The following is a 13,416-nucleotide window of genomic DNA, read 5'->3' as shown; positions in this document are numbered from 1 at the left end:
AACCCAGAACCGAGTGAGGGGTCTGTGGTTAACCACAGAAGACCCAGCCCCAGAGAGGTGCACCAAGCGAGCCCTGTGAACTCTGGAACCAGAGTGAAGACACAGAAACGTGCTCCTTCTGGATGAACAGTAGATGAGAAGGTAGCCGGATCATACATCAATTAATGAAAAAATGAGACACTAAAAATTTTTTTTTCTAAGTGCTACTCTGCCTGAGCCTCATTAGGATTGAAAGCCCAACCAAGGAACTCTGCTTCTAAACATAAAAAGAATAAATTACTGTTATTGGTTCAGAGGAACCTTTTAGGCCGTATCCAAATCTTCATGCTTCTGACTCACTTTTTTGCCCTAGGTAAGGAGGGTAAGGAGGAATGAACAGAGGGTATATGCCAAAAGGAAAAGGGGGTTCTTTCTTTCTTGGCCAAGCAAATAATAGCAAGCAAATATCTACATGATTAATCAACATGCCTGTCTCCTTTTAAAGACTCTGTACTTCCAGAATCAAATTAGAGACTAAAGAATGTTTTCCTTTGTTCCCGAGGTTGAACTGTCACGGAAGGAAACTGCACCTTTTCTCTGTTGTCCAGCACAGCGGAGATGCGGGGGCTGGAGGCCGAGCGGTGGATGGACGCGCCCCGGTCCCGCAGGGCCTCCCTGGACCTGGCCGTCTCGCTAAGCACGTTCTGGCTGCCGGTCTTCCTGAGGCCCAGCCTCCACGAAGACGGAGACTCATCTCTGGGCTCTTCTGGCTTGTTGAAAAGGCCGGAGAACTACGAGGGACGAAGCAAAGGAAAGAAAGGTCCTGATGGTTCTTTCCACCCCCAGCTGAGCTCCGTGGGGCGATGTGGGGCGGCGGAGCAGGGAGAAGCACGCGGCAGGCCAGGCGCCGCGGCCCTGTCCCACCTGGCAGCCGCCAGGCCCTGGCAGGGCTCCCTTTCTCCTGGGCCAGAGACAGCCTAAGAGGCTCCCACCTGACAGAGCTGCTCTGAGGAATACAACAGCGGGCTGAGTGCTGATCCAGGCCTGGTGACACGCCCTCTCCTGTCCGCTGTGTGCCTGGGGACAGGACACCTCACCTCTCCAGGCCTCAACATGCCCACCTGTAACCCTGGCAAAGAGCTTACCCCTCTTATACCACGTGGACACTGGAAAACACAGGGCGGGCCAGGTGTCGCTGTGTTTCAAGGTCCTGTGGTGGGACTGTGGTAAGCTGGTGGAAGGTAACACGCACACAGATGCTAAAGGCCACTCCACTCAAATTCTGACTGCTTATTTCAAGACAATGGTTTATCTGATCGAGGGCAGCAGTTCTAAGCATTTCAGATTTCAGCGAGCAGCAAAATTAAAAAAGAAAAAAAAATTGTACAAGTCACAGAGTTGCCAGTTTTTAAATTTTGCCAGAACAGCTTTCAGAAATGGATTACCATTTCCGGTACCATCATTTCATTAAAAAAAAAGAGAGAGAAGTAATTTTAACATTAGAAAAGAAAGCTTCATGGAAAGCTTACATTGTCCTTAACCATCTCATCTTGCTATAAACCACAGAAAACATCACAGACTAGTGTCAGCCTGAAGACCAGGCTGGGGCACATCTGGTCTACAGACCATCAGCCGTAGGCCTTTCCTGGGCCGTGGGGGGCGCTGCTAGAAGCGTCGGTCTTTCTCCAGAACCAGGCCACCTCTACCGCCTGGCATAGTGAAAACGCAATAGAAATGTAAAACCATGCTTAGATTTTTCTCTTTTACCCGATCATCTGAACGGATGTATTTACATACTCCTTCCAGCTTCAGAGAATCAATCCTGTCGGCTCTTTGTAAGCCACCCTGGTTCTGAGGGGAAAAAATGTCTTTCCCAGCATTCTTTTAGCAAAGTGGAATAAGTATGGGTGTGCGTTTGTATCTTTTTTAATTTAGTACTTTTCCTCTTAAAAAAGCAGGCGATTTAGTCACGCGCAGAAGCAGGGGGAGTGTGCAGGACTAAGAGGCTGGACGCTCCCAGAAACCAACGCGCAGCTGAGCCTCTGCTTCCTCGTTTCCACAAGGACACCAGAATCCCACCTGCACGTTCACAAGGCTCTAAGAAGATCAGTAAGTTAACATGTGCAGAAGCACAGAGCTTTCCAAGAGCTGCACTCCAAAGAGCTCGGGCCAATTCTCCTCAACATCAAGCTCCCACGCTGTGGGGCGGCGTCATTGCCGGCGAGGAGCCCGCAGCTTCTGAGCGGCCTGGGGAGGCGGCAGGGGGCCCTCACGTATTTCAACAAGTGCTTTCCACCTCTGCTCTCTACTCATCATCGACTGTAAAGACTTAACTCAGGAAAGTAAAACGTAACACAAGAAGTAAAAAAAGAAGAGCAGTCATCAGAACAATCAAGGCTGGATGCTGGCTATCTTCCCAGCCCAATCTGAGCTTCACATACGCTCACCTCAACTTCAGATACGAAGAAAATAGGCAACTGACAACATTTCCTTGGTCCCAGGTTACTAGGGCCTGTGTCATCTAAACACACTGTAGCCAAATTTGTTTGGTGATGGCTTTATAGTTTTATTTTTTTTTATTAATTAATTTTTTTTTTTTTAAGTTTTGGCTGTATTGGGTCTTCGTTTCTGTGCGAGGGCTTTCTCTAGTTGTGCCAAGCGGGGGCCACTCTTCATCGCGGTGCATGGGCCTCTCACTATCGCGGCCTCTCTTGTTATGGAGCACAGGCTCCAGACACGCAGTCTCAGTAGTTGTGGCTCACGGGCCTAGTTGCTCTGCGGCATGTGGGATCTTCCCAGACCAGGGCTCGAACCCGTGTTCCCTGCATTGGCAGGCAGATTCTCAACCACTGCGCCACCAGGGAAGCCCTATAGTTTTTTTAAATATACTGTGGGCAAAGTCATGGACACAAACATTGTGTCCACTCCTCCAAATCCATATACTGAAGCCCTAACCCCCAGTGTGATTATACTTGGAGACCAGGTGGTTGTCTGAGAGCCGGGAAGAGAGCCCTCACCATGAACTGAACCTGCCAGCACCTTGATCTTGGACTTCCAGCCTCCAGACTGTGAGACATAAATTTCTATTTAAAGCCACCCTGTTTGTGGTATTTTGTTACGGCAGCTGAGCTGACTAAGGCAGGAATATAAAGATGTGGTATATATATACAATAGAGTATTACTCAGCCATAAAAAAGAGTGAAATCATGCCATTTGCAGCAACATGGATGGACCTAGAGATTATCATACTAAGTGAAGTTAAGTCAGACAGAGAAAGATAAATATCATATGATATCACTCATATGTGGAATCTAAAAAAAAGGATACAAATGAGCTTATTTACGAAACAGAAATAGACTCATAGACATAGAAAACAAACTTATGGTTACCAAAGGGGAAGTGGGGAGGGATAAATTAGGAGTTTGGGATTAACATATACACACTACTATATACAAAATAGATAAACAACATGGACCTACTGTGTAGCACAGGGAACTCTACTAAGTATTTTGTAATAACCTATAAAGGAAAAAAAATCTGAAAAGAAAAAGATATATATGTATGTATAATCGAATCACTTTGCTGTACACCTGAAACTAACACAACATCGTAAATCAACTATACTCAATTTAAAAAAAAAAAAAAAAAGCATGGATGTACCTTTAAGGCCTTTCTAACTGTACGTTACTGCAATAGTGGGAAATATCCAAATTAATTCCAAAATACTCACTCTCCTGGCTGAAGAGGTGGAGGAGGTGCTCTGCGCCGGTGCTGGTGTCGGCTCTGCGGCACTACTCTTGCTTTCAGAGTCGGAACGGTTGACGATGGCTCCCGGCTTTTTATCTGTTATTTAAGACAAGAGAAGCAACAAGTACAAGGATGAAAACCTTATCTGTGTGTATGTGTACTTTTCAGCTAACAGAAAGGGTTTACCCATTATCAAAACAGATCACTAGGGCCATGTAATGCTTGGATTCAAACTACTATGAAAACTCTGGCAACCACTGTCTCTTATAAGAAAACAGACTCAGGTGGAATTCCTGTCTTGACAGGCGCCAATTCTAATTCCCACATGTATAGCTGACAACCTTCTCCACACTATATGTCACATATAAAATTCATCAGTAAGTACAGAGTAAGAATCTACTGTTTGGGGGGTTGGGCAGGAAAAGCCAGAGAAGGTATAAGATAGACCTTGCTTTCTAGGCAGTTACAAAAAGAAGAGACATAAGATGCAAAATAATCATGGTAACAACACAAGGTCAAAGATGTCCGGCGCTGAACTGGTTGATTTAAATCAGCAAGCGCTCCGGGGGTTCAGAGAAGAGGCAGATCCCCTGAGGGAGGGAACGTAGGGAAGACGCTGTGGAGGAAGCTGGAGGGCACACAGCAGCAGGAGGAAGGGCGGGAGGGACGGTGAAGGGCCGGGAAATCACAACACCCACGTCCGCTGGTCAGGAAAGGCAGCCACCAAGTAACAAGGGCTCTTGGGGCCACAACAGGAAATAAGGCCAGAAGGAGGGTCGTGTAGGACACTGTGGTGACATAAGCGGGAGGGGGCGCTGACAGAAGCCCCGTCTGCCTGCGTCCAGCCCCAGGGTAACCCCCTCATGAACGACGGGACAGTTTTAAGCCACAACCTAGATGTGGGACACTGGGCAAGTTACTTAGCATATTTGAACTTCTATTTTCTCACTGATAAATCAGGGACTCAAATTCTTGTCTTGTGAGTTGCTGTACAGATTAGAGATAAAATGTTTTTAAATAGCATAACTCAATATTAAGTCCCTAGAAAACAGTTTATTATTATTAACGTCACTGTCTTTGTGGCTATTGTGAATCCTCAAGGCAGCCTTTGAATACAATCTGAACGTCTCTACCCCCAGGAAATGGACCTCACTGCCAAACCTCACTGACACTGTCACAGGCTGACTCCTGGTGAGTCCACACCCTGTGTGGTACCCCTCATACTGACTCCGGGCTTGGCCCTGTGACTTTCTGTGGCCCCTGGGACATTAGCAAACGGGACACAAGCAGAGGCCTGGAGAGTGCGTGTGTGCGGAGCTCGCCCTCTCTGATGAAGGCTGGAATTCAGCTGCCATGTGGAGCAGGGGCTGGCCTGCCTGATGGCAAGAGACACACGGCCCACTTGCCCCAAACGTCCCGGCAAGCCACCAGGAAGGGAGAAGGCCACCCCTCAGCCACGCACCAACTCATCACACTCGTGAGTGTGCCGGCAGAACCCTTCCCAAATCACCAACCTGTAACACTGGGTGCGTACAAAGAGTTGTGTTACCTGCCACTGAGTTTTGGGATGGCTTGTTATGCAGCAGTAGATAAGTAATACGTCAAATAAGTAAAAGAAAGGGAAAAACAGAAATCCAAATCAAACTGCTTATTTACCTCAAAATATACTTAACATTCCTTACAACTACGGTTGCATGTAACACACATGGAAACTGTCATTTTATGAGGCTGCACCTGTGGAGGTTTAGAAAGAGGAGAATGCACTCAACAAGGGCCTGCTCAGTGTGCGCACGGGTGCCAGGCGGCACCTGGAGGTTCAGGCACCACCCGCCCTCCACGCCCCCGCCGGGGTGTGCTGAGCACCTGCCCTGCACACGGCCCGGCGTCGGGCACCAGGAAGGACGCGGAGGTCAGCAGGACACACGGCGTGTCCCAGTGCTCCCGCAGCTCACCGGTGGGGGGAGAGCAGAGCAGACGAGAGGAGAACCGAGGTAACGCTAACGCTCAGTAGTCCAAGCAACACAAAGGCTCCGACCACAGCTACAGCAGTCAGAAGAGGTGAGAAAACCTTGTAGCCGTGACGACAGGGCTTCACAAAGGACGCTGCTTTGAGCCGGGCTCTGGTCAGGAGTAAAATGTCCACAGACAGAAGTGCGCAGGGAAGCTCCCTGCAGTCGCCAGCTTCTGAGACTGACCCGCTGGCGCCTCCGGTCTCCTCCTCACTCCTGCCCGGCCTTCCTGCCGCAGACACACACATCCTCTGGGAGCACCCCTCCTCCACCGGCTCCATCTCACCTCCCAGGCCCAGTATGTAGCTCTTCTGTGACAACCCCTCCCCTGGGGAAATCTCGCCCTTGCCCCCCGCGTTAGCTTTCTGCCCCTGCTACTCCGAGGAGTCCAGGTCAAAGGCGGGGGCTCGGGCACACCACCCACAGGTGTGAGACCTAAGTCACCTCACTTGCGGTGTCACTTCCCCGTTCTAAAAAGTGGAGGCAATAATACATCACCTCGGAGTGGGGGTGTAAGGATTAAAGAAAAATGTGTTACGTGCGTCGCAAATTAAAAAGCCGTATATAGGGACTACCCTGGTGGCACAGTGGATAAGACTCTGCACTCCCAATGCGGGGGTCCAGGTTCAATCCCCGGTCAGGGAACTAGATCCCGCATGCTGCAACTAAGAGTTCACATGCCACAACTAAGGAGCCCGTGTGCCTCAACTAAGGAGCCCGCCCACCACCACGAAGACATGGTGCAACCAAATAAATAAATAAATAAGCACTACATAAATGTGAAGTGTCACCATGTTCTGTGAGAACTGTCCCATGTGTAGATGTACTTTTGATGTATTCGTGGGAGGAGCTCTGTGTCCTTCTATTCCGCCTCCTTGATCTCCACCCTAAAGTGTCACGATGAACCCCCAAACTCAACGCAGTCTTTCGTACTAGTGAACACCACTGGCTGCGTTTACCTCTCTCACGTGACGTGGGCTTTACTCAGGTACACGCCTTCCTAGGCCCCTACGTCCCCGAGATACACTCAGCAAAACGTCCAGTGGGTGTGGCTGCCTGCCACGTGCCAGGTGCGTGCCGAGACCTGGAGTGACCCACGTGGAATCCCAGCCCACGGACGCTGCCACCGAGAGGAAGGAGCAGTGCTGGGGTCCACACGGGGTGAGCGCACAGGGAGGGGTCCCTCCTCTGCAGGCTCCCGTACAGGAGAAACCTAAAGAAGGACTCTTCAATCTGGCAGACCCTACAGCTTCTGCCAGAAATCATGCAATAAACATCTGATGGCCAGGAACAAATGCTACAGCATGAATGACTGTTCAGGGGTAGAGCACTCAGGCTCGTCTGGGAACTCAGCGATCCAGCTTGGATAGCACACATCCGCACTTACAGACGACACTGGAAAGGTCAGCTGGAGCTAGACTATGAGAGGTCTTGAAGGCCGGGCCACAGGGCTTGGGACTCACTCTGCAGGCAGAGTCAGGAAGGTGGTCATGGAAGGTTCCTGAACCGGAGTGCAGCATCATCAAGGGGTGCGGGGAACAAGAGCAATAGCAACGTGGAGCTGGGCTGCAGGGAACAAGAGACCTGAGGCCTGGGGACACATCGTGGGTAATTCCAGTAGCCCCGGCAGTGCCCTCCCGTTCCTCCAACGCCTTGGTAGCTAACACAGTGACCCGGCACAGAGCAAGTCTAGATGCTCATTCCAGACAATGCTGGAAGCCTAAGACGTGTAAGCACCCAGTAAACAATACAAATATTAAAAAGATGAACATGTATAGATTTTGACAGATACTACACTGGCATTTCCAGAGCAAGCTGTGCCTGCTTAAGAATAGCAATTCAAGACTCAGTGAACAAAAGGTCGTCTCCTACACTACAAACCTAGCTGGGGCCCATTTGTTCTATAGAAGCAAGGGTCTCTAACTTCCTCTGAGAGATGGAGACATGGACAAAGGCAGTGCTCTCTTGCAACTGAGAGAAACCATGCCAGTAAAGGCAGACCCACTTTACGGGAGCTGGGGCCCAGGAAACAGAAAGAGCTGATCATCTTCGTGATGGGCAGCTGGCTAGGGCAGAGTTCAGAGGGAAACACAGACTTTACTATTGATATAAACTGAATGTGGACTCTTCCCTCTAACTCGGTCCTCTCACTGAAAACACTGCATCTTCTCGTGGACACCAGTCTGGAGAAATAACATGCCGGTGATTGCAGGACATGGGCACGGTGAAATCTTAGTTTATCACGAGCTCCCAATTATCCATGAGAACTACTCTGTGGCAGGTGAACCTCTACTCAGCAAAACCCCCATGTCTCTTTTCTAAGTGTTTGCCTCATTGTGTATCAAAATAACAGGCTAATGTATAGCCTGGCACTCTGACCGTGCTCAGCACCCAACTCTCACCGCTGGGGTTCCTGTCTCACCACATAACAAACTTAAGAAGCTCCATATGATGTGTATCATCAATAAGAGTCATAAAGGTAAATATGATTTTGTTCCTTCTTCAATCCCCAAATCAGGAATTGAAGCAGCTTCACATAATGGGAAGGAAAAAGAAAAAGACTTGGAGGGTCTGTTTAGGGAATCGGTTCCACCTGAGGGCCCTGGCATCACCTGCCTTGTGACAAGCAGCGACCCGCCGTGCTCTGGGGACAGAGGGTCTCGGCATCACCCGCCTCCTTCTCGGTTTCTGACTCAGAAGCCTCATCTGCACCTTCATCCTCGTCTGAGCTGGAGCTACTGGATTCTTTGTTTTCATCCTCCGTTTCTTGGGGCTTTGGTGTCTCCTCCTCATAGAGCATCTTCTCTTTGCTAAATTAAAGATGACAATTTGAGCGTAATTCAGAAAGGACACACCATTTCCTACGCTCACTGGGGATCCGGTATGAGAAGGACAAGTCTATGAAGCTCTGTGTGGAAGCAGTAACAGAAATATATTCAAATCCTCCTTTACATCCGTATTCTTCTGAATCCTGGGTTTTCTGCTGACTAAGCGTTAGTATGTGATTTGAGAGTGTGATGGAAGAAGATCCAACCTGTTTAACACACAGGAACAAGGAGGGCTATGCATCTTCATGATGAGTGAGCAGGTAAATATTTTTTAAAAATCATTTAACAAATGTTTACTGAGTGTTTCTCACACGCCAGGACCATGCTAGGCAACAGTATGGTGTAAACAAAACAGACACGGCCACTGAGCTCAGACCTTCTAGTTAGGGAAGCAGTTGGGAATAAGAACCCTTAAGCTGGGAAAAAAGCAATGCACACAGTCTCCGTTAATTCACAAATTTAAAACACGTCCACCCACTCTCAGTGTCCCCCCACAAGTCAATGCCACTCACCTCCTTGCCCCTCAAACATTCCCACGTGTTTAAAGATCATTTGGCTACAAACACGGGGTCTCTTCACTGTATAAATTCTCAAGCTAAACGTGTCACACTCAGCAGGGCTCATCACATTTCTCAAACCCAAATATCTTACTTCTTGAAGAGTCTACCGTGCAACTTGCTGTTCAGGTCTGACTCAATGAGCTTATTCCGTGTCTCTTTTTCACTTCGAAGCTGGAAATTGAGAAAACAGAAAAAAGGGAAGACGTTGACTATTGGTAAAAAATCAGCAGCCATGAGAAAAACTAAAATGGCCCTGTTACTGGACAACACCAAAGGGGAGGAGAGAACTGGGGAGAAAGGAAACACATCAGCTGGGTGCTGTGTCTCCTTGGAAAATAATGACAGAGAAAGATCCTCATTCAACGAGAAGAGGAAATCCACAGCGCTAGCGCTTCAGTGAAGACTGCCCCATCAAATATCCAAACCCAATCGTCCCAAAAAGCCTAGGCGTAAAGGATAAAATGCCAGAAGTACCTCTGAAAGAACTCTTTATGATCCATATACTGAATTAAGCTGGCAACGGTTCTAAAGAAGAAGCAGGTGCCAAATGGGAAATAAGCCCTTGGAAAAAACTGTCCGGTACTTAGACACATGCTCTAGAAAAAATGTACTTAAATCCCTGGACCCCAAAGTTATGCAGGGGGCAAAGGCAGGCACCATTCCCAGTAGCATAGAAATGTTATTTAGTGAGGATATTACTCACGTTCAAAGACTGAACCACGCTGGGTAAAGGATACACGAGAACTCTCTACTATTTCCACAACGTCTTTGTAAGCTTAAAAATTATTTCAGAATAAAAAATTTGAGAAACAACAAACACCTAACCATGCAAATTATAATCTTATATTAGGAAGGCTGCTGCTGCTCAGAAATAGATTCCAGCTGCTCATCAGAGGAGACAACTGAACCGCAAGCTGCACCTGTGCTCTGGGTCTGCAGCTTTCCCAGCCAGCCCTGAAGAAATGAGCATCTCCACTTCCCACTCCAGACGGTGCTGAGCACAGGGGCGCGCAGGACAGCTGATCTGTCCCGTCACTGAACCACACGGGTCTTTCACTCAGAACTGCTCTCAGCTTCTCACATTCTCCTGACCTTGAGCTCATGTGCCCTGAGCCACAACCCATGCAAAGGAAAACACAAGGAAAGCTAGTGATTTTTTTCTGTCCTACTCTGCTTAAACAGGAGATTCTCAAGCCCCTAATGTGATTGACTTTATCCTCCTCACCTAATTACTCCTCCCTCTTTCAGGCAGAGTGTGACTCACTCCCTGTTCACCCGAGTATTGGCAGGGTTTTCCACCCTGCAGTCTGGACGTGGGTACCATGCTTACATGGTCCTCCTGTGCTGCACTAAGCAGAAGGGCACAGACAACGAAACCATCAAAGATCTAGAAGAGGGAGAAAAGGACTGAATTTTGGATATCTGATGAATGGAATAAATATGAATCACTGACCAAGCACTGTCCAATGCCAAATGTTTTAGTTTTTGTGGGTTTGTTTGCTTTTTAAGAAATATATTCCTCCCTGTAATCGATGTTCTGTCAACAAAGTTCAGTCCATAAGGAAAAGTTATGAGGTGTCCTCTACCCCTATTTGCAAAAACTTCTGACTTGAACCCACCACACTCATTTCCTAGAGCTCAAGGGTAACTAGAGTCGTCGTTATCATCATGCTTGCCTTTCAGCTGCTTGAAGGCTCTAAGGTAATGAGGAGATAACAAGCGAACTTCAGCAACAACAGTGTCTGGGATATTTTCTTCTAACAGACTGTGGATATTCCTGGAGGGAACCGCTGCCATTGCTGGAATGCAGGGACGCCCAACTCCACTCTCAGCGGACAAACTACAGCTGGTGTGGCCTGTGGTGAGGACTGTCCCCCCAGACTCACCACGCTCTGCTTCTTCTGCAGCATCTCCAGGTGCTCCACGAGGCCCTCGTCAGCCACATCAAATGGTGTCTGGCCCTGGCAGAGAAAAGGGGCACCATGACCAATCGGAAGCAGACGCAGCGATCACGGGACTCTATCAGAGAACTAGGGGATGTCCACTGTATGCCTCTGACTCCAGTGACAGCTGCTTCACTGACTAGTCTACTCGACACCGTGGTAATACCTTCATCTATCACAGAGGAAACGCAACAAGAAACAGCAAACCCTAAAATACAGGGCTTTATATTTTGTAAAGCTGGATGGAGGAAATCACCACATTATTTCTAACGTTTATTGCCTCTTGGCAAATGATCAGTTGAAATCTCTACGTGTACCTATTCTAAAATGCTCTTAATTGCTATGATAAATTCAACAAAGGGCTCTTAGAAGCCTCAGAAGGAGGTCCAGGGCATGGGTGCACTAAAGACTAAGTCACAGGAATCATCTCCCTTTAAGTGAGAGAAGGGTTACCTCAGGAAACAGCACAGTTAAGGACCCTAACCCATAATGTGAGAATGAACCCCGGGTCAGGAGAGATAGGAGGTAGATAAGAACATCTACTAAGTAAAAAGCCATGTCTCTGGATTCCTAGAAAATCAGTAGATGTAGGGATAGAAGCTGCAGGACTTCCATATTGCTTGAAGTGAGGCTGAATAAGACTACTTTCAGCCACACTGCAGGATCTCATCATTATAACGTTTTTTTAACAACTGGATGTGACTAGGGCTCAGCTATGAAGTCTTTGAATTAAAAGTAAAACCAAAATATTTCATAGTTCACCACAGATAGTGGCCTTGGGCTTCCCCACTGCTCATCTCTGCTAAGGGGAAAAATATCTTTTTTTTTTTTCCTGTTTGTTTGTTTTAGGGGCTTCAGCATAAACAGAATCAGCAGACCGGCTCAGTGGAGCTTTATTTCGCAAAGCCAACGTGTCTGCGTGGATAACGGGGCGGGAAGCAGAACTACAGCCACCAGGGATGCCCGAGCCTGGCCAGCAAGCCTGGTCACTTAGCAGGGACCACCAGGGATGCCCGAGCCTGGCCAGCAAGCCTGGTCACTTAGCAGGGACCTGAAGCCTTTTGTTCCCGAGCCCCGTGAGAGGGTGGCGCTCACTAACCAGTTTGCTCCTGACGTCCATGTCACAGAGGGCTTCTGCCAGGATGGAGCACGCCTCCTTCACCCCCCAGTGTGCGGCGGCATGGAGCGGGGTCCAGCCGTCGCGGTCCTGGACATTGAGCTCATAGCCAGCCTGAGTCAAAAGTCTGAGGAGAAACCCCAAACCAGCCATCGCGCGCTCGGTGGCAGAGCTCCGGGCCACACCAGCGGCCACCCAGCTGGCGCTTCAGGCCCTGCCCGGCGCCGCCCCCCGGCCTCTACGGCACAGCCGGCGCCAGCTGCTGCCTGAGAGCCGCCACGGGTAAGTTGCAACCACCCTGTCCCAGAGGCCGCGGCGCTGCCTGGTACACCCGCGTCCTACCACGCAGGCACCTGAGGCCGGCCAGCGCCGAGCTCAGCTCCGGCGGGGGGTGCTGTCAGCTTTGCAGCGCAGGCAGGGGCTGTCGGGCACCGGATTCTCTCACTCCCTCACCAGCTCTCTGGCTGGTCTTCCCCGGACACCACGCTCGCACCTCCGACTCCACGGGAGTACGTGCGGGGCCGCTCGCTAACGCTAAGGCTACAGCCCAGCTGTGTGCGTGGAGGACAGCGTGACTCTTGAGGCCCTGGCGGCACCGGGCGGACGCAGGCGGCCTACGTCGTGGGCCTCCAGACGCCGTCCAAGAAACGAGCACGTGAACACACTGCCAGGCAGAAAGGTGCACCGACACTCACCACGCAGACCAGGAAGCTCGTACTGGGTGGAACACGAGGCAGTGAGAGCATCTGGCGACAAGGACACATGCGGTGCCGCCAGCAGCCCAGGCACTGGGCAAGCCCGGGAGCAGAGCCACACAAAGCGGGGAAGGATGTAAAGGGAAAGGGGAACAGGCAGAGAAGAGTCCAGATTCCTCGTGTACGTGGGACCATCCTGCTCCAGCTGGATGCTGCACACTCGAGACCTACGTCATTAATGTAACGAGTCAAAGAGGACCAAAAGGACCTCGAGTCTGCTCTGTACCGCATGTCACCAGGAGAGGAGGTGCCAGGGATGCTAATGACGAACGGTGGAGCTGGAAGCGGTCACGCAAGGCCCCCTTCAGGCCAGTCCAGCTCAACTCTGCCTCACGTCAGACCCGTCAGGAGAAGCTAGAGGGCGGTGTGGCGGGAGGAGGGAGGTGAAGAGTACCAGCAAACACAGGAGAGACTGCGTGGCCCAGGAAGGAAGCAGCAAAGAAACGCAGCACAGCTGATGACCTAATCCATCCCACGT

General features: G+C 49.7%; 1 protein-coding gene across 9 annotated transcripts in view; it reads right to left on the bottom strand.

Moving 5' to 3' along the window:
* Window positions 1–13,416, bottom strand: part of PPP1R12B (protein phosphatase 1 regulatory subunit 12B) — a 200,852-nt gene that overhangs the window by 121,687 nt on the left and 65,749 nt on the right. For 8 of the 9 annotated variants that reach the window (XM_057540259.1, XM_057540269.1, XM_057540273.1 and 5 more), the window contains 6 exons: window positions 12,166–12,310; window positions 11,010–11,084; window positions 9,215–9,294; window positions 8,352–8,545; window positions 3,710–3,822; window positions 570–770 (listed from right to left, as the gene is read on the bottom strand). In XM_057540259.1, coding sequence (XP_057396242.1) covers window positions 570–770; window positions 3,710–3,822; window positions 8,352–8,545; window positions 9,215–9,294; window positions 11,010–11,084; window positions 12,166–12,310 — 808 coding nt within the window. Of the gene's footprint in view, window positions 1–569; window positions 771–3,709; window positions 3,823–8,347; window positions 8,546–9,214; window positions 9,295–11,009; window positions 11,085–12,165; window positions 12,311–13,416 lie in introns of those variants that run through there. The other variant, XM_057540298.1, reaches the window with a different exon arrangement.

This window comes from Balaenoptera acutorostrata, chromosome 1 (assembly GCF_949987535.1).
Source record: "Balaenoptera acutorostrata chromosome 1, mBalAcu1.1, whole genome shotgun sequence".
Lineage (NCBI taxonomy): Eukaryota > Metazoa > Chordata > Mammalia > Artiodactyla > Balaenopteridae > Balaenoptera > Balaenoptera acutorostrata.
The sequence above is the reverse complement of the archived record's forward strand: the minus strand, read 5'-3'. Positions and strand labels throughout refer to the sequence as shown.